This window comes from Drosophila eugracilis, unplaced genomic scaffold, assembly GCF_018153835.1.
Source record: "Drosophila eugracilis isolate 14026-0451.02 unplaced genomic scaffold, ASM1815383v1 contig_90, whole genome shotgun sequence".
Classification (NCBI taxonomy): Eukaryota; Metazoa; Arthropoda; class Insecta; order Diptera; family Drosophilidae; genus Drosophila; species Drosophila eugracilis.
Genome location: NW_024573812.1, coordinates 10,549,671 through 10,567,330, shown reverse-complemented (window position 1 = coordinate 10,567,330; position 17,660 = coordinate 10,549,671). Strand labels below are relative to the sequence as shown.

Here is a 17,660-nt window from a genome sequence, read left to right as displayed (position 1 = left end):
ATATTAATAAATATATATATATTTATTATAAACAATAAAATACAATTTTAAAAATTTAAAGCAATAAAATATATACATTTTATTTATGATGGGTTTTCTTTTTGTGACAGGTAAATTCCAGGGTCCAAATAATTTCGGTATTTAATCATAATTATGTAAAATTAGCTTGGATTAAGTTTTAACTCTTTAATTTTTAAGTAGTTAATGAGAGGGGATTTGAAAGGAAAACGCTTTTCTTAGTAGTTCCTTATACTCACATTTTTCCAGGAAAAATTAAGGTAAGTAAATATGTATGTAGCATATTCAGAGCTAAATTTATTCACCAAACATTGCCCAATTTGTATTTATTTTAACCATATACATTGGACTTTTTAACTTTTATATAATACTATTTAAAGTCCTATGAGGAGAAAGGTCGCGGCTTTGGATTTTTCTTTGTCTGGATGGGATACATGGCCTGAATATACCAAACAATACCCCCAACGTGAGCCGTTGGTAACTTTTCGTAGCTTTCCATTATGGTTACGTTCGCTTTATAGAGGCCCAAAGGAAAAAAGTTCGGGAAAACCGATTCATTTAGATAGGCGTCACGTGCAAATAAATGTCCGGCAAAAGGGCAGCTATGATTAAAGTTTGAGAATTGCTTTGCAGTTTTAAGAATCATAACCCCATAAGGCATAAAGTTTCGTTTTGATAATATATCGCAGACTTTCAAGATAACATTCACAAGAAACGGCTGGTACTTATTACTATAGTCCCTTTTGAAGACTTGAAACTGAACCTGCAATAAAGAGATATTTTATAGATATATCTAAATAGGTTTTCCGAAAACCTTACTGTTATATTATATAAAGGTTTTACGAGATCCACATCCATTTGGGCCACTGCCTTGTTCCAATTGATAGCCTTTATAAAACATGAAGCATTGGCCGAATAACCAGGAACTGTTGAGCACTCGATATTTTTCAATTTGTAAATAACGGTGGGTTCACTTAACTAGCACATATTAGACTTTACCATTTAATAATTTTTTTTAATATAAGAATTTCCTACTCACAAGCATCCCTTTTAGGCAAAAACTAACTAAGGCTAGCACTAGGTAACGCATCTTTCTCAGTTGTGAGGCAAACCTTTCCAACTTTGTTTTCAAATGTAATGCTATGGCTCAATGGCTTTACGGTTTTAAATATGTCTCTGATGAGTTTTAATTATAGACGTTTAACATTCATTTGTTCAACATGAATGATTAATGAATTTTTTTTAACTTATAAACAAATTTAAAAAAACGCATTAGTCATTTTGAAAACTGAGAGAAAAGAAAATTTCGACGCAATTAGACACTTAAATTTTTGAAAATATAATTTTTAAGTAATAGTTACCATATTACAGCTTTTTCCAAAACGAATTAAAACGAATGACTTTAGAAAACTATACCTCAATGAGCATATATTTCAATGATGGCTTCCCGATTCGTAACATTAACAAACACTATGACTAAATGTGAAATTCGTTTAGGCATTAACAATTTTAATAGAGACCAGGTCCGGAGTCAGTATCGACTAGCATCTAATCACTGACGCGGGCATAGACCACGGCCGTTCGTGATGGTGTGTAGACCTCAATGAAGTTTGATCGGCCGGCGTAGCCTTCCGGATTGGAAGGATGCTTGCAGTTGGCATCGATGCGGTTGTGTCCACCGAACAGCGGATCATCCGAGGAGAGGATCGCTTGGTATGATCCCGCCCAGTTGGTGCCCACACGGTAACCGGTGAAACTTCTCTGCGGATGGAAGTTGAACACGAAGACCAGGCCGGCCCGCTCGAAGGCTATGATCTTGTCGCCCTCATGCTTCCAGCTGACCCAGGCGGGTCCGGAATGCAGCCACCCATAGCGCTCCTCGGCCTCGTTCATGGCCCGATCGAACTCGTTGAGGTACTTGTACTTCAGCAGATCGTCGTCTACTAGATTCCACTGCCGGCGAGCATAGTGATACGAGTCGTTGTTGCCGACACGCGGGAAATCCAGCCATTCGGGATGTCCGAATTCATTACCCATAAAGTTTAGGTAAGCCTCGCCTCCCAGGGCGTGGGTGATCAGGCGGATCATCTTGTGCAGCGCTAGTCCTCTGTCGATGATCAGCGAAGAGTCCGACAACGTCGACATGTGCGTATACATCTCCTTGTCCATCAGCCAGAAGGCTACCGTCTTGTCGCCAACCAGCGCTTGATCGTGAGATTCTGCGTATGCCACAGTGTTCTCCATCCAGCGGCGGTTGGTTAGCGTGTGCACCAAGTTCCCCATGTCCCACTCGTCGTCACTCTGCTCCTTCAGTAGCTCGATCCACTTGTCTGGAATAGCCATGCCCAGGCGGTAGTCAAATCCAATGCCTCCCTCCGAAACTGGGCGACACAATGTGGGCATTCCGGATACATCCTAATTAGGGTAAACAAAAAAAGTTATAAATTACATAAGTTAAAACCGAGGAATAGTACACTACTTACTTCTGCGATAGTGATAATCTTCGGGTCCAGACTGTGCAGCAGATGATTGGCCAGACCCAAGTAATTGAGGGCATCCGTGTCAACGTTCAGGCCGAAGTATTCGTTGTAGTCTCCGCTGAATCCTTCACCGATGCCTCGGGAGTGGTAGAGCATGGAGGTGACTCCATCGAAACGATAGCCATCGAAGTTGTATTCATCGTGCCACCAACGCAAATTGGACAGCAGGAATCGCAAAACCTCATACTCCACGTAGTTGAAGAGACGACTGTCCCACAGCGAGTGCTCTCCACGAGCTCCGTCGTGGAAGAAGCAACTGTTGGTACCATCAAACTGGTTCAGACCATCCTGCACGTTCTTGGAAGCGTGCGAGTGGACCACATCGAGCAAAACGAAGAGCCCATGCGAGTGAGCCACGTCAATCATACGCTTCAGCTGCTCCGGATTGCCGAAACGACTAGAAGCCGCATAGAAGCTGGTCACCTGGTAGCCGAAACTGGCGTAGTATGCGTGCTCCATGATGGCCATTACCTGGATGCAGTTGTAACCCTGACGCTTGATGCGTGGCACAATGCGGTCGGCGAACTCGTCATAGCTGCCGACTCGCGGCTCCTGAGAGGCGATGCCCACATGGCACTCGTATATCCTCAGAGACTTGGGTCTGGCCGGACCTGCATGCTGGCGTTGGTAGCGCTCATAAGACGGTGGCTCCCAAACGTACTGCTTGTAGTTTACACCCTGGTTGGCCGACTTGGGCGGTTGAACCACGTACTTGGCCCAGGGCGACAGGCGGTCCAGCAATTGGCCGGAATGGTTGCGAATGATCACCTTAATTTCGCTCATGTGCTTAATAGCCGGACTGCCATCTTCATTGGGTGGCAGGACTAGCTCCCACTTGCCAAAGTCAAGCTTTTTGAACGGGTGCGACTCCCAGTGCCAGTTGTCTGTGGGGTTAGGGTGATCAGTTAGACTTTATCTGTGGAGTTTGTGTAGAATACAACTTACTGAAATCACCCGTAAGGTAAACATCTCTGGCTCCAGGTGCCCACTCACGGGCAATCACCGAATTGTCCGGCTGGAAATGGAGACCGTAGTATTTGTAGCCCTGCGAGAAACCCTCCATACCGCCTTCGCTCTGGTTTATTTTATTTAGCCAATCCTGGAGAACGCCATGTCTGTAAAGAAAGATATTGAGATATGATTTTGATAACAGGTTCTTCTTCTGATTTGAAAATGCTAACGTTTTGAAGATGAAGGTTATTTTTAGAATAATTCACTGATTTTGAGAGTTCAGACTATTAATTAAAAATTTTTAATAAAAAAAATGTGTACAAACATTACTACTGTTTGATTCCAGCTAGATTGACTTTACTTTTAATGCTCCTTATAATGTTTATATATTATTGATATGTTTTACTGATATGTGAATATTGTTTGATTCCACACCTATTGACACAAGATAGGTTAATAGAGCAGAGCATCTACCTCTGATAACGAAAGTCCAGGGTCGAATCTAACCTGTGCCCTAAAAACAATAACTATTTTTCAATATTACTATGAAACATTTTTAAAGATCTAGTCTTTCAGATTTTTTATTTATATTGTATAAATTTTAAATAATTAAAAATTAAAAGCGGAAAATGTTAAAAAACATTTATTTGGAACCAGGTTGGGTTTTTCCATTTTTAAACCCTTAAAGTTTTTAATGTAAATCGAAAACAAAATAAACAAGAGGAAACGCTATAGTCGAGTGCCGCGACTATAAGATACCCGTTACTGTTTTACACAATTTTAAAATATTAATTTTGCTAGTGGAAATTCACAAGGCGCCACCTATTGTCAGAGGAAGTATGTTGAGTATGCTTATAGTGACGTCACTGCCCATGTGGAGCCTTATAACTTTAATTTCTTCATAAATAGCGAAATAATGTTCCGATTTGAAAAATCTTTGGTAAATAGATAGATATTAACAGAAATAAGTTATACAAGGTCAAACGAAGGCATTCATAATAATATTATAGACTCCACAGTTTTCCGCGGTTTGTGGGCGTTAGAGTAGGCGTGGCCGGATGCAACTTCGTGGCAAGTTGCAGAGGCATCTCCTAAATACGTGTTCCTAAGCAAAATTGTGTAGCTTTTAAAGTTTTCGAGATTTTTGCATTTTTGGTTTTTCGGGTTTTGTGGGCGTTAGAAAGGGCGTGGCGTGATCGGAAAAAAACAATTCGCATTGGGAGCATCATAGAAACATACATGCTTGATCCGAACTTTCTATCTCTTATAGTTACCGAGATATAAGCTTTTCTAGAAAATCCGAAAACCGTCTTTTGAGCCTTGTGGGCGTATGGGTGGGTGTGGCCGGATAGTAGTACCACTTTAAGATGCGCTGTCATCTAAAGATTATACTTTCTGAATTTCAACTTTCTATCTGCCATAGTTCCTGAGATTTCAGCAATTTTAGTTTTTTGCGATTTGTGGGCGTTAGAGTGGGCGTGGCAGGATGCTGTAATAAACTTGCGCTGTCCCGGGACCTCAAGAATCTTCATGCTTAATTTCAGCTTTGTATCTGCTATAGTTCCTGAGATCTCAGCGTTCATACGGACGGACGGACGGACGGACGGACGGACGGACGGACGGACGGACGGACGGACAGACGGACATGGCTCAATCGACTTCGCTATTGATCCTGATCAAGAATATATATACTTTATAGGGTCGGAAACGCTTCCTTCTATCTGTTACATACTTTTCAACGAATCTAGTATACCCTTTTACTCTACGAGTAACGGGTATAAAAAGTACACATCTGATCAGAATGTGTTCGACGCGAGAAAAGAAACCAAAACAAAATTCGCGAAAACGGAAGAGACGCCAAATCTTTGCAGTGGTGCAGAAATAGAAATGGCGCTAGCAGACGATTTGGGAACCCGGAAAATGCCACCAAGGCCAAGATCCATGCTCCAAACACGCCGGCAACACGCAGTGAACACACATCTTTAATGGTTCAACAAACACACACACGTACATAGACTAACTAGTATACACAGGCACAGAGGGCGGGTCGGCAAACACCGGCGACCTTCATTCGACATTGTGAACGCAGTTTTTCCAACTGCATGTCACCGGGCAAAACAAGAAGCTGATACGGCTGCAGCATGGTTTACGGGCAACAGTTGCCCTATAAAGTTACGCCGTACTCGCTTATCAGCATAGAGCCGCATAAAGCCGGCGCCAACCTTGGGTTACATGATGCGGTTTCATTTGGGAAACACGGATCTTTACTCACCGGCGACGGATCTCATGCTCAAACGGCCGCAAATAGCCATCTGTTTCGAACAGCTTCTCGATGTCCTTAACCTCGACCATGGCGGAGGAGAATGAATCCCCGAGAAGATTCTCGGATGACAAGGTAAACTAAAGAGAACAGAGGCGACGAAAACGTAGGCGCTGCTAGTTTGCCTGTTGACCGACAACTGTGCTCATCCATCAGCTGCAGTCCAACTCAAAAGCTCTGCGGCGAAACGGGAGCTTTTCAATGGATCAGCTGTTTTTGCAGCTTTGTCTTTTGCGCCCGGCATTCGCGAATGTAAACATCAAGAAGAGAAGTGCTGTAATTGCATGTTTTTGTCGCCAAAATGTTGCGTATTCGCACTGATAGCTGGGCACCTGGGTACATAGTACGTATACGCCCAATTGCCACTGATTACTAATTGCCGTTTGCTGACATATTTGAACCGGCATCGGGAACGGCATCGAAATCGAAGCGTTATGTGGAAAACATGATGATTTGGGGTCGTCGTTGTCAAGATCATTCGAATACATGAGTTTGAAAGTCGAAGGGTTATGATTATTATTTACAGATTAGTTCGCTTCTTAGCATCAGTTTTAATTATTTTACTATTTGATACTGTATGTCAAATTGCGTAAAAGATTTTTTATTTCTCTATTACATTTCCCAATGAAAGCTATCAAAGAAGTTGAGTCACATCATATTAGCTTTATCAGACTATTTAAAATCGTTCTCGGTTTCCAAGGCGTTAGAAAACACTCATGAAAAAGGCGTATACGAAGTAACCTTAAAAGTTTTATTTAACCACCTCTCTTATCTGAAACATAAAAACTTTGAAATTTTCCTAGATCTAAAGTTGTTATTAATGCAAAGCAATTCAACACCAAAGAGCAAGTGCAGCGCTATCAAATAGCTTAAATAAATCATACTGAAGTGGTTGTTAATTAAGGATTAGAAAAGGGATAGAGACTGCAGGCCTTAAAACTTAACAGAAAGCCCTTGTCGAAGAATCATATTTCCTTTTCCAAAGGGAAGGCTTATAGGACGGAGCTCGAAACACTCTCGATGACTTCAAAAGCAGTGGTAATGTCTGCTTCTTCTAGCAAACGATTTACGGCAATGCGAATACTGGGACGGACTGGTTGGCGCTCCCTATTCTGGAGGTACGCAGCCTGAACGACGGCCACTCCTCGAGCAATACACTGTGGAAGACAGTGGAAATAAATATAGTCTTTCAACATTACAAAATGAGTAGAAGTCTATACCTTATCAGCGATCTCTGTGAGCAATTTCAATTCTTGGTCAAAATTCTCGGCTGGCTGAGCCAGATACAAATGCTTCACTGGCGACAATTCACTGCCGCGGATGATCAGCTTGCTGAAACGCGAAAACTTCTGATGCAGCGACTTAGACTTAGCCTGCAGCTGCTGGAAGATTTTCGGTTCCCGTTCGAAGCGATCTAAGGCGGAAATAGCCGCCTGGGTAAGCATAGGCGGCAGGGAAGCCGAGAATATGTAACCCAGCCCAGAGAGTCGCTGGTGCTCGGCTATGAAGTGAGAGCCAACACAGAAACCACCGATGGTAGCCATGGACCCCTCCATTCCTGCAGAGATCAGATCAACTTCATCGCGCTGCAAGAAGAGCAATAACTATTTTACGTTTCCTTACAAAGTTCCCCACTTACATTCACATTAAAGTGCTCAGTAACTCCGTGACCACCCTGACCCAATGTACCAAACGAGATGCTCTCGTCGATAAACAGGCGCAACTTGTACTTCTGACGCAGGGCGACCAGCTCGGAAAGTGGACAAATTTCCCCAGTGTTCATATAGATGCCCTCGGCAACAAGGAAGCGTCGTGTCTTGAGCGCCTTTTTGGGGTTCTTCTGGTCTCGCTTCTCCTGTTCAATCAACAGGCGCTCCAGATCCTCAACATCATTGTGCTTGAAGAAAACAATTGTACTGCGCGAGGCATCCAGTCCCTTTTGAATGGCAAAATTAACAGCCTCATCTCTGCAAAAAAAATAGTCTTAAGGTGGGGAATAATTTAGAATAAGGTTTAGTATCTTACACAAAGATAATGTCACCACGCTTAGCATAAGCAGGAATGGCACTAGCCACAGTTGAAAAACCGTATGAGTACACAATGGCCTCCTCCAGACCCATGAACTTAGCAATACGATCCTCCAGGTCCAGATGAACATCCATGGTGCCATAGAAACCACGAGGTCCACATGATCCTACGCCATACTTGCGCAGCGATTTGCAGGCCTCTTCTAGAATTTCCTGGTCCTCAAGGAAGCCTAGATAGTTATGAGAGCCTAGGTTCAAACAGTCGTGTCCATCGACCTTGATGTGTTTGCCCACTCTAGACTGAACAATGCGAGTGCGCAGCAGCGGATGATTGGGATCGGTGTCTGCCACCAAGGGTTCTGGTTCATATTCGGCGATTATACGGTCTTCTTCCTCCTTTGTCAGCTGGCGGCGGCGACCTCCTCCACGCCTATGCAACAGCAGCCAAATCACGGTTATGACCAGTAGTGTCTCTAAAACGAGGGCAAAAGTAGGGGTCTGTCCGGGAAAGAACAAAAAATATGGTCAGTTTTAAGAACAGTAAGGGAAAAACCGAAATACAAACTTACATTTCGGAAAATACTACCGATTTCGTTAAACAACTGGATGGCCACCATTTTGAGAGTTCAGTTCCGTGCCCTTTCTGTGGAAAATCAATTGAAACCACCTTATTTCCTTCAAAGTATGTGTCATACAGACGACGCTTTCTTATCACCATACATATGGCCAATTACTTGTGCTACCATACGGTATGGAATTATTTCGGATAGGGTGTGTAGGCAAAGATAAATTCTTTTGTCTTCGTAAATAATAAATACATATCCCCTATTTCATAGTTTTCTTCATTTTTATTTTAATTCAGAACAAGAACTTACCTACAAAACTCTGCTAACTTAACTATATTTTAAGGTGTGATTTATCCGCCGAAACAGCTGATAAATATAATGTACTAAAAAATACCACCAATAGGATATTTTTTTGATATTATTTCAGAGCGATTTTGTAATCTTCCACACACCGTGAAATAAACGTTATGTTACCTTTTTGTTCAAAAATATCTTCACTATAAAAATAAAAAAAATTTTGTGGTTATTACTATTATTGTTATCATTATTTAGGTTTCCAAAATTAATACATGACTTTAAATTATTCATTTGGGATTTCTGGTTTGTCAACAAAAAAAATGCGATTTAATAATAAATAAATAGTTGCTCTTCAAAATGGATATTTTTAAATACGACAACTAAATAAACGAGAAACTCAGAAACTACCTAATAAATAAAAATAAATCAAAATCACAAAATAAAACAAAAAAATTCTCACATTTTTTTTTCCTATTTTAGATGTTTATCTCAATTTAATTTAGGATCTTTATATAAATATTCTTATTTATTTTTATAAAAATGAAATTATTAGTGTTGTATATAGTAATAATCATAATAATGTAATAAATTACAAATAATTATTTATTTTTTTTCAGGAATGGAAATAAAGTATCTAATAAAGCATTTAAGTTATGATTTCCCCTATAAAATATATTAATATCCCACACACAAACTGCGTTAGCAGTTTCTGGTTTCTAGTTTTTTTTTTCAGGAATGGAGATAAGTATGGTTTATTACCATTTAAGTTATGATTTCCCCTATAAAATATATTAATATCCCACACACAAACTCCATTTGCTTAATTCGTTTTCAATGTATAGATTTATTTGTTAATGTTTCTTCTCTAATGCTTTCCTTTCAATTGTTTGCGTTGATTGTAAAAAATAAAACAATAATGATAATAAAACGTTAAAACAAGTTGTACTGCCTAGATACGTAGTGCCAGATTAAAGACCGAGTTTCATTTAATTGCTTTGTCACTGTCAAAGAGAAAATGCTTTGTGGAAAATGAAAAGCGAAACATTAAACATTAATGCAGGTTCAATTTATAATGAAATAGCTAGTCTTCATGGTGCACAATCCATTTGTGGGTTAGGTATGAATTTTGATTGAGGGAAAGCCCTCTTAGTTGCTTGGTTTGGACTAGCCCAAACTGGCTAAACTAAGTTAATTTTGTTTTTAATGTTTGTTAATTTTTTAAAACTATTTTATAAAGTTTAGTTCCGATTTGTGGTTTATTCTCCTTCCGCGACAACGTAGAGGGGTCTGGGACTGGTGGAACAGGGGCTAGCACAATGCACTCTACTTCTTATCGCCCGACTGCGTGGAGTACGAATATTGAGACCAGTAATGATTGCTGGCACCATCATTATTGCCAGCGGATCCTCCGACATTGACGCTCGCACCTCCACTGGCACTACCGGACGCTGCTCCGCCAGAGCCTTGTTGCTGTTGCTAGAAGGAAAGTTAGACCTTTTTAGTATTTAGTTCTTGGCTTCATAAATCAAGACTTTTAGTTTACCTGCCACCAGGACATCCACTGCTGTTGCTGTTGCGGATCAGCACTCTGCCAAGCCTGTTGGTTTCCATAACCTGTTGTCAAACCATCAAATAAGTAAGTCGTTCTATAAAAGACGATCACAATACTCTTACTCTTACCCTGCATTTGATTATAGGCCCAATATTGTTGTTGACCTGCTGCCGATTGCTGAGGCTGTTGGTACTGTTGTGACTGCTGCTGAGTTTGCCAGACGCCCGTTTGCTGATGCGGCGCCTGTTGCTGCTGTTGGTGTTGGCCGTACGTGCTCCACTTGCCGCTAAGAGAGGCCTGCAGGACAGATATTAGTTAACCAAATATCAACAAAAAGACCATTTTCCATACACTTACCTTGCCTCCGCCAGGTGTTCCACCCGACTGTTGCTTGTACTGATCGTAGCCACCGCCGGCTGCGGTGTTATTGCCGTACTTGGGTAGCGATTGACCAGCTGACCGCTCATAGCCACCGCGACTATCTTCTTTGGTGTCGCGGTGGCCAGGCCGAAAATCCCGTTGTTGATGATTACCGCCCCCCGAACGATAGCTGCTCTGGCTGCTTCCCCTGTTGCGATCGTTACTTCCCATTCGACTGCGGTCGTTGCCGCGGTCTCGATCGCGATAGTCTCGTGAACTCCCATATCCGCGATCATCGTATCCACTTCGTCGGTTGTTCTGCATCCAGTTTTGCTGACCACCACCGCCGCCCCCGCTGCCACCTGTGTATCCACGGTTGCGATTGTCATAACCACGACCGCCGCCTCCACCGCCACCGCCATATCCGCGATCATCGTAGCCGCTTCTGCGGCTGTTCTGCACCCAATTTTGTTGGCCACCACTTCCGCTGTTATAACTGCGGCGGTTGTCGTATCCACGGCTTCCGCCTCCTCCACTGTTGCTAGAGTAACCGCCGCCACCACCGCCTCCTCCTCCGCCTCCACGTCTCGAATCGCTCCACCGACTTTCGTGCCGCTGACCACCATAGTCGCGTCGTCGGTCATCATTGTACCGATTCCTGTTGCGGTCATCACGACGATAGTTGTCACGACCCCCTCGGGATCTCTTGTCCCTCGATCTTTCTGCGTCGATGGCTTTTTTGCCCTTCTCGTTGTACTTCTTGACCTCACTCTTGGCCTCGTCTCCAGTTAGCTCCGTGTAGTTTATGTCATCAAACCAGCCAAACTCCAGCGAGGGAAGTGTGAAGTTGGCTGGAAAAAGATTGCGTGTATATCATTAATAAGGCTGCAGGACAAGCCAACTCTTTCGTTATCTTTACACATTAGTCATTATTGTAGAGGTGGAACAAGGGGTCAGGATGGACTGGGGTGGTGACTGGGCGTAAAAGGCATTTAGAAGCTTCCAAAAGATAAATTTAATTTAAAAAAGATTACAAAACTAAATTCCTTTCAGTTTGTAAACATTTGCAATTAAAAATGAAGCTCTTTTACGCACCAGTTGCCACGAAGATTTGTGGTTTTTTATAGAATAAATATTAATGAATATGGAAATAATAATCATTAAATTATGAGGTATTTTTTAAGGCTTACAGTTACAATTACGTACAGATACATAAAGTGCAGCTGCTTACAAACTAAATACTTTACATAACTTTTTATATTTTGTTTTTTACAATAATGTCTCCTTATTTAGATATGTAGAACATAAGTTATACGATCGTACATTATTCTGGATATGTTTTTTTTCAATTCGTTGCTTTGGTGTGGTGGACAATATTTACCTCGTAAGTTATTAATTGTTGATTCTTTAACTGTAAAAGCATTTCCCTTTTCCTCTTTTTCGGCGATGCGACGTTTCAATTCATCTTCGCTTGGTATGCAAACAACCGCAATGCGCTTGAAGTCGTTAAAACCCTTCATTTTACGTCGCTGGGCCGAGGCATATACATTGGTCTACAAGAATACAGTTGATCGGTTGGTTGGTTGGTGTTGTTTTGTTGATTTGGATTCAAATTTTGTCTGCCAGTTGTCGTTTGGTTGGATTGGATTGATTGTTGTTGGGAGATAGTCGTCGAACGGATAGCAAGCCATTTGAGAAACACGTTGATGATTCGGCACGGTTGCCAGGCGACAGTGTTGCAGTTTCCGCCGTCTCAGCCCGCTTAGAGCTCGAGTTCCGCGCTTACAAGCTAACACATACCTGTTGTACGGCGGGACACCCACTTCCAGCCCGCACTCGGCATTGGAGGGGTCTTATGGAAGGGGCGCGCACACCAACATAATACCTATTGTGGCCTTTGGATGGTTAACCCGGCCCACACATCTAACAACAGTTGACTTTTGAATACTTTGAATAAGGATAATATAATGTACAATGGGGTAAAAAGTAGTCGTGGTTGGCTGTGCTGCTGGCTGTAGGATGAAGCATCGCATAGCTCTCTGTAGATACACATACATATATATGAGATAGTTGGCATTTAGAGAGAGAGATAGAGAGTAGAGATAGTAGGTACTAATACGTATATGTGATTAGATTGTAGGCGAACGACTCGTCGATCGGATTTGTGTTTGTCTACTTACAGTGGCTTCCATGCCGCTCGCTCCTCCTTCATTTTACTCCCTTCAATTCCATTTCACTCACTCATCTTTCTCCAATGCCATTTCCATTTCCACTTTCATCCCCACTTCCTCTTACAATGCCCACTTAACTGCCCCGTCAACTGTTGCACCTGCACCTAAAACTTAAGCTTATGGGTGTGGTATGCCACATATACTTACTGCCTCAAACTTATGCACTCTAATTATCGGATCGACTTACAGTTAGGACATACCTGCCTACACAGTTGGTGCCCTTATTGGGGGCACTTGGGTTCTCTAGGATTTGGAGCAATGAGCAATTAAAATTCATACTCAAATGTACAAAACAAAATAATGTTTAGCAACTTAGTTGCACCCTGCTTGTGGATCCCAAGGGGATCAGAGCCCCAGTGTGATGGCCGGGCTCTCCAAAGTCATCATCAACGTATAATTCTCGCTTGTTTCGTTTTGGTGTTTGGTTATCGTTCGTTTATAGTGTTATCTTGTGTGTTTGTGGGCTGGTGTTTTGTATTGGTGTGTGTGGGTCATTTGTTTATGTTTTACCTGGTCAAGTATGAAATTGCGACGACGCTTCATGGCAATATCTTCCAGAGCCGCCAGGCTGTTTAAGCAGACCTCATAAACCTTGTCCCAACGGCCTTTGTGCACAGTCTTGCGGGAGACTCCATCGATCTGCAAAGAATGAAAATAGTATATTATATCTCACAACAATCCTTTAACAGTAGTTCAATGTTAAATTCAACGTACCGTCATCTTAGAAATGAATGAATCAGGTCCAATCAACTCATAACGCTTATCGGCGTTCTCAGTCACATGATTAAGAGCCCAGTGCGTCTTTCCGGCTCCGGGCAAGCCAACAAGCAGAATCACTTCGCACTCCTTGCGACTACCGGCGCGTTGTGGACCGGGAACAAGCTGTTCGACAGGCACTAGGCCGATTAGAACGTAGCCTTCCAACAGGGCAACAGTGTCCCTTGGCTCGGGAATTACATCCTCATATTCATCCTCGGTTGTCTGCGACTTCTCTTTATCCTTCTCAGATTCCGCTTTCTCAGAATCGCCATCGATCTTTGGTCGCTTATTGGGCGACGGACCGTCCTCATCTTCTTCATCATTTGCCTCCGAGGACTTCTTCTCCTCAGTTTCCTTTTCATCGTTGGCCTTTTCTGCAGAAGCATCGCCATTGGCCACAGACGCCGTTTCTTTCAAAGCTTCAGTAGAAGCCTCAGCTAAAAAAGAAACAGTAATTATGGATTTAAGGGGGTTTATGTCTTTTATATGTATACAATACATACCAGTTTCCGAAGTCTCGGTAGCTTCTTGTTCCGACTTAGGAGCTTCAGAAGACTCCGCAACTTCCGTTTCTACTTCTGTATCAGCTTTTGGGGCCGACTCAGCCTCTTTGGCTTTTTCTGGGCTTTCGCCCTCCTCTTCATCCTTCTCCGAAGAAGCCTTTCCATCTTCTTCCTTCTTCTCGACCTCATCATCGTCAGCTGTGGCTTCGTCCAAAACCTTCCACTTCTCGCCATCGTTGTCATCTTTATCGTCGTCCTTGTCTTCGTCTTTGCGTGGCTTGCGGCGCTTGCGTGTGGGCCTTTCGGCATTAACCAACAGCTGCTCGGCATCTGAGAAATTCACCGAGTACTCGTACCCCTTGGTTACAATGTGCGGGAACAGGGCACCATCTTCTCCCAGAATGCTCTTTTCAAATTCAAAAGCCACACCGAGATCCTCGCCATTCAGAGTGTAATTAATGGTGCATAGCTCACTCTCCAGGTCCAAATAACACCCAATAACATCATCCAGCTGGTAAGGTTTACCGTAGTCTGAAAACTCGCCCTTATTGGCCTTACGTCCGGTCTCACAGTAGCCGAATGAATTATCAGCCTCGCCTAGCAATAGGGAGCTCTGGGGCATTGAGAAACCCACACGAAAACCTCGCACATGCGGTTCATCACGAAAGTAGTGCGAGTTTTCTGGAAGCGATTCCTCAGCCAGACGCACCTCAAAGCAAACTTTGCCTTCGCGAACTCCGAAATTAGCCCTAGCTCCAGACCAAATCAGTGAATAAATTTCAGAGGAAAGTGGCTTGGCCGAGGCAAACGTGCTGGGATCAATACGTAAGTGTAAGTCGGAATCCACTGAAATAGAAAGACATAAATATTTTTGTTGTTATAAAACTGAAGAGATTGGTTTGTAGTAATTTAATTATATTAACAGAGTCGTTCTAAGGGGCTAAAAGAAAACAAACACTTACAAAGACCTAATACAAATTTATATTAATGCCGTAATAGAGTAGACTTTAAAAACCAGCCTGAGCTTAAGTTACTTTAATAAATCGTGAAACAGTAAAGGTTTCTTCGATTATACTTATGCTGGGCTATATATAATACGAAGCATTCGATAAGGAAAATCGAAGTGAAGTATAAACTATCTCCTTTAAGCTGCTTATTTGTGTTGCATTTAATAAGAACTGTATTATAATCATTATATGAATGCTAAATAGGAAGTTACTTACACCAGCTTAGCCCCACTTTGTTCTCCTCGATGGTGGGTTCGTCCTCGGGAACAGTGCGCTCCTCCGCGGCTGCCTTTGAATCACGTTTGTCGCCCACGCTGTTGCGATGCTTAGGTGAGCGGGAGTCACTGCGGGAGCGCGAACGACTGTGCGAACGTTTTCGTCGCTCCTGTCCCTGATCCTCCGACTTGGCAGCGGTACTAACCTCCTCCTCCGCTTTCGGGGCAGCCGAATCTTCTACGTCGACGTCCATTTTCTGGCTGTCACCATTTGACTGATGCTCGGCCGCCACACTGCTTTCGGCATCATTCTCCTCTTTTGGCTTTTCCTCTTTCGTCTGTTCTTGTACTTGCTCCTCTGGGGTGGCAGCATGGTCCTCCTCCATTGGTTCATCGACCACTTCATCTTGCGGTGCTTCGACAAGAGCTTCCTGTTCGAATACTTCTTCGTTGTCATGGTCTGCTTCTGATTTTTTATCAGACTCATCGGTCTGTTGCTCCGGCTCCACTTCATCTATCGCTTGTTCTGTGGATGTGCATTCTGCCTCTTCGGATACTGGTTCAGCTTCCTCCGATTCACTGGGTACTGGTTCCGGCTCAGGTTCCTGTTCGGGTTCAGGTTCTGATTTCTCCTCCGCCTGCTCTTCCTCTTCCAGGGTATCGAGCACGGGTTCTGCGGCCACAGAAGCAGCTTGCACCGGCGATGGAGAGCGAGACATGGAGCGGGTGCGACGCTGACGTCGGCTTGGTGTGACCGGCGCATTATCTGAAGGCGGGAAAACGAAAAGTGATTACTTGTATTATATAAGGAAAACTTACAACTAATTTACGCCGAGCCATAAACTCACACAAACGCATATAAATTCGGACGCGGCAAGCCACACACTCACATGCACATACAAACACAAACACAACGGGCGCACAAATGACGCATACACACACAAACTTACCTCCGTCGCCGGCTCCTCCTTCCACATATGCCCGCAGGCGCTCGACAAGCACCGCTTTGACTCCCTTGGTGTCCAGGCCGCGCGACTGGAGCTCGTTGCGCAGGTCTACCACCTTCATCTTCTCCAGCTTCGCCACATCCATTTTTCCGCTTCAACTGTGGATTGGCGGCAGAAGAATACACGCTCACTCACACACAAACACTAACGCACCGCTGAAAAGCTGGCGATGCGAAAAAAGAATAAAGAGGGAATTAAATGCCAAATCGCGCTCTCTGGCAAATGGCACTCGCGTTGAAAATGTCACCAAAGTCAACTAGCAATTTCTACTAGCACCGTCCGCGCACAATTAAGCCAAAATATTCGCTTTTACATTCGCATTCGTTGCGAATAAATAAATGGCCCGAAAATTAATAACGAACGCGTTGAAGTGAAGTTGGGTGCGCTGCGACTACAGGGCTGCAGTGCATAAGTTCGATACATGTGCTCTGTAGGTTATCGATAGCATACTGAATTACATTAAATCCAGATGGCGCTGTTGTGCATCAACATGTATTTGGTAATATTTAAATATTTGATAATGTCACAGCTCATATATAAGCTATTTAAAAAATGTATTGAAAATGTATTAAAGGGAGATTAAATTTCAATTACATTATTAGTAATAAAAGTTCATAAATCATAATACGTTGTATTTAGATAGCTTAGTGGTTGAATGCCATTTGGCTAAGTTGTTTGCAACGACTCCGTGGCGCAACGGTAGCGCGTCCGACTCCAGATCGGAAGGTTGCGTGTTCAAATCACGTCGGGGTCAAGTTTGAAGTGGGTTATTTTTACTATTTTGAATAGTATGCTAACTAAATGTTAAAAGAAAATATAGCAATTCCCCGATTCTATAACAATGTCTGCTCGTATACTTTAAATTGTTAACAAAACAACCTTAACAACAATCTTATCACGTTATTCAACCATAGCATTCCTTCTTGTTTTCGATTGCAAACCTTTAAAACAGAATATTAAATAAAATAAATGAAGGTTTATTATATTATTATTTTTATTTTTATTATATCCATTTGAAATTTTTGTTTAATGTCAAATATAATATAGTATCATAAAAAAAAAAGAAAAAATAAAAAAAAACTTGCATCGGCCGGGAATCGAACCCGGGCCGCCCGCGTGGCAGGCGAGCATTCTACCACTGAACCACCGATGCTTAGCTACGGCTTGACAAAATGTCAATATATGCTGCGGATGATGGAAATGCGAGGTCCAAGTAGCTTAAAGCCTTTTTTGAGAGCTAGAATATTTCCACGGACTGTTATAAATTAGTCAACTATTAACTAATTGTAATTATTTATAAGTCAGCA

The 17,660-nt window shown here is 42.6% G+C and overlaps 4 protein-coding genes and 2 non-coding genes across 8 annotated transcripts; 1 reads left to right on the top strand and 5 right to left on the bottom strand.

The window, feature by feature from the left end:
- Positions 1-400: 400 nt before the first annotated feature.
- LOC108111903 lies at positions 401-1,108 on the bottom strand. The gene is made up of 3 exons (XM_017221541.1): positions 1,085-1,108; positions 838-996; positions 401-781 (listed from the first exon to the last, which is right to left on the bottom strand). Exons 1-3 carry the CDS (start codon positions 1,106-1,108, stop codon positions 401-403), a joined length of 564 nt encoding a protein of 187 aa, XP_017077030.1.
- Positions 1,109-1,419: 311 nt separating this feature from the next.
- LOC108112017 (1,4-alpha-glucan-branching enzyme) lies at positions 1,420-5,979 on the bottom strand. Its single transcript, XM_017221756.1, has 4 exons — positions 5,782-5,979; positions 3,504-3,673; positions 2,502-3,442; positions 1,420-2,433 (listed from the first exon to the last, which is right to left on the bottom strand). Exons 1-4 carry the CDS (start codon positions 5,859-5,861, stop codon positions 1,567-1,569), a joined length of 2,058 nt encoding a protein of 685 aa, XP_017077245.1. The 5' UTR covers positions 5,862-5,979; the 3' UTR covers positions 1,420-1,566.
- A 587-nt stretch (positions 5,980-6,566) lies between these two features.
- On the bottom strand, positions 6,567-8,796 carry LOC108112049 (serine palmitoyltransferase 1). Its single transcript, XM_017221802.2, has 6 exons — positions 8,732-8,796; positions 8,426-8,499; positions 7,855-8,354; positions 7,469-7,796; positions 7,050-7,415; positions 6,567-6,986 (listed from the first exon to the last, which is right to left on the bottom strand). The coding sequence occupies exons 2-6, from the start codon at positions 8,471-8,473 to the stop codon at positions 6,822-6,824; spliced, it is 1,407 nt and encodes a 468-aa protein (XP_017077291.1). The 5' UTR covers positions 8,474-8,499; positions 8,732-8,796; the 3' UTR covers positions 6,567-6,821.
- A 747-nt stretch (positions 8,797-9,543) lies between these two features.
- LOC108111984 (heterogeneous nuclear ribonucleoprotein U) lies at positions 9,544-16,752 on the bottom strand. Of its 3 annotated transcripts, none has more exons than XM_017221704.1 (10): positions 16,297-16,751; positions 15,348-16,112; positions 14,125-14,970; positions 13,577-14,058; positions 13,373-13,501; positions 12,013-12,184; positions 10,629-11,482; positions 10,400-10,568; positions 10,263-10,333; positions 9,544-10,195 (listed from the first exon to the last, which is right to left on the bottom strand). In XM_017221704.1, exons 1-10 carry the CDS (start codon positions 16,436-16,438, stop codon positions 10,043-10,045), a joined length of 3,783 nt encoding a protein of 1,260 aa, XP_017077193.1. In that variant the 5' UTR covers positions 16,439-16,751; the 3' UTR covers positions 9,544-10,042. The 3 variants fall into 3 exon arrangements, with proteins under 3 accessions (XP_017077193.1, XP_041675599.1, XP_017077194.1); XM_017221705.2 differs by having other exon boundaries at positions 10,116-10,213; positions 16,297-16,752; XM_041819665.1 differs by having other exon boundaries at positions 10,263-10,568; positions 16,297-16,752.
- A 283-nt stretch (positions 16,753-17,035) lies between these two features.
- On the top strand, positions 17,036-17,107 carry Trnaw-cca. The gene has a single exon. It is a non-coding gene; the product is annotated as a tRNA-Trp (tRNA).
- A 328-nt stretch (positions 17,108-17,435) lies between these two features.
- Positions 17,436-17,506, bottom strand: Trnag-gcc. The gene has a single exon. It is a non-coding gene; the product is annotated as a tRNA-Gly (tRNA).
- Between the last annotated feature and the right edge of the window lie 154 nt (positions 17,507-17,660).

Coding starts and splice junctions, on each gene's coding strand:
- LOC108112017 (XM_017221756.1), bottom strand. CDS start 5,861: ATGGTCGAGGTTAAGGACATCGAGAAGCTGTTCGAAACAGATGGCTAT. Junction 3,443..3,503: donor TTACCTTACGGGTGATTTCA/GTAAGTTGTATT, acceptor CTAACCCCACAG/ACAACTGGCACTGGGAGTCG. Junction 2,434..2,501: donor AGATTATCACTATCGCAGAA/GTAAGTAGTGTA, acceptor TACCCTAATTAG/GATGTATCCGGAATGCCCAC.
- LOC108111984 (XM_041819665.1), bottom strand. CDS start 16,438: ATGGATGTGGCGAAGCTGGAGAAGATGAAGGTGGTAGACCTGCGCAAC. Junction 14,059..14,124: donor TACCGAGACTTCGGAAACTG/GTATGTATTGTA, acceptor TTTCTTTTTTAG/CTGAGGCTTCTACTGAAGCT. Junction 11,483..12,012: donor AACAATTAATAACTTACGAG/GTAAATATTGTC, acceptor ATCTTTTTCCAG/CCAACTTCACACTTCCCTCG.
- LOC108112049 (XM_017221802.2), bottom strand. CDS start 8,473: ATGGTGGCCATCCAGTTGTTTAACGAAATCGGTAGTATTTTCCGAAAT. Junction 7,797..7,854: donor CGTGGTGACATTATCTTTGT/GTAAGATACTAA, acceptor TTTTTTTTGCAG/AGATGAGGCTGTTAATTTTG. Junction 6,987..7,049: donor TCACAGAGATCGCTGATAAG/GTATAGACTTCT, acceptor TGTCTTCCACAG/TGTATTGCTCGAGGAGTGGC.
- LOC108111903 (XM_017221541.1), bottom strand. CDS start 1,108: ATGCGTTACCTAGTGCTAGCCTTA. Junction 997..1,084: donor GTTACCTAGTGCTAGCCTTA/GTTAGTTTTTGC, acceptor AATATGTGCTAG/TTAAGTGAACCCACCGTTAT. Junction 782..837: donor AACCTTTATATAATATAACA/GTAAGGTTTTCG, acceptor TCTTTATTGCAG/GTTCAGTTTCAAGTCTTCAA.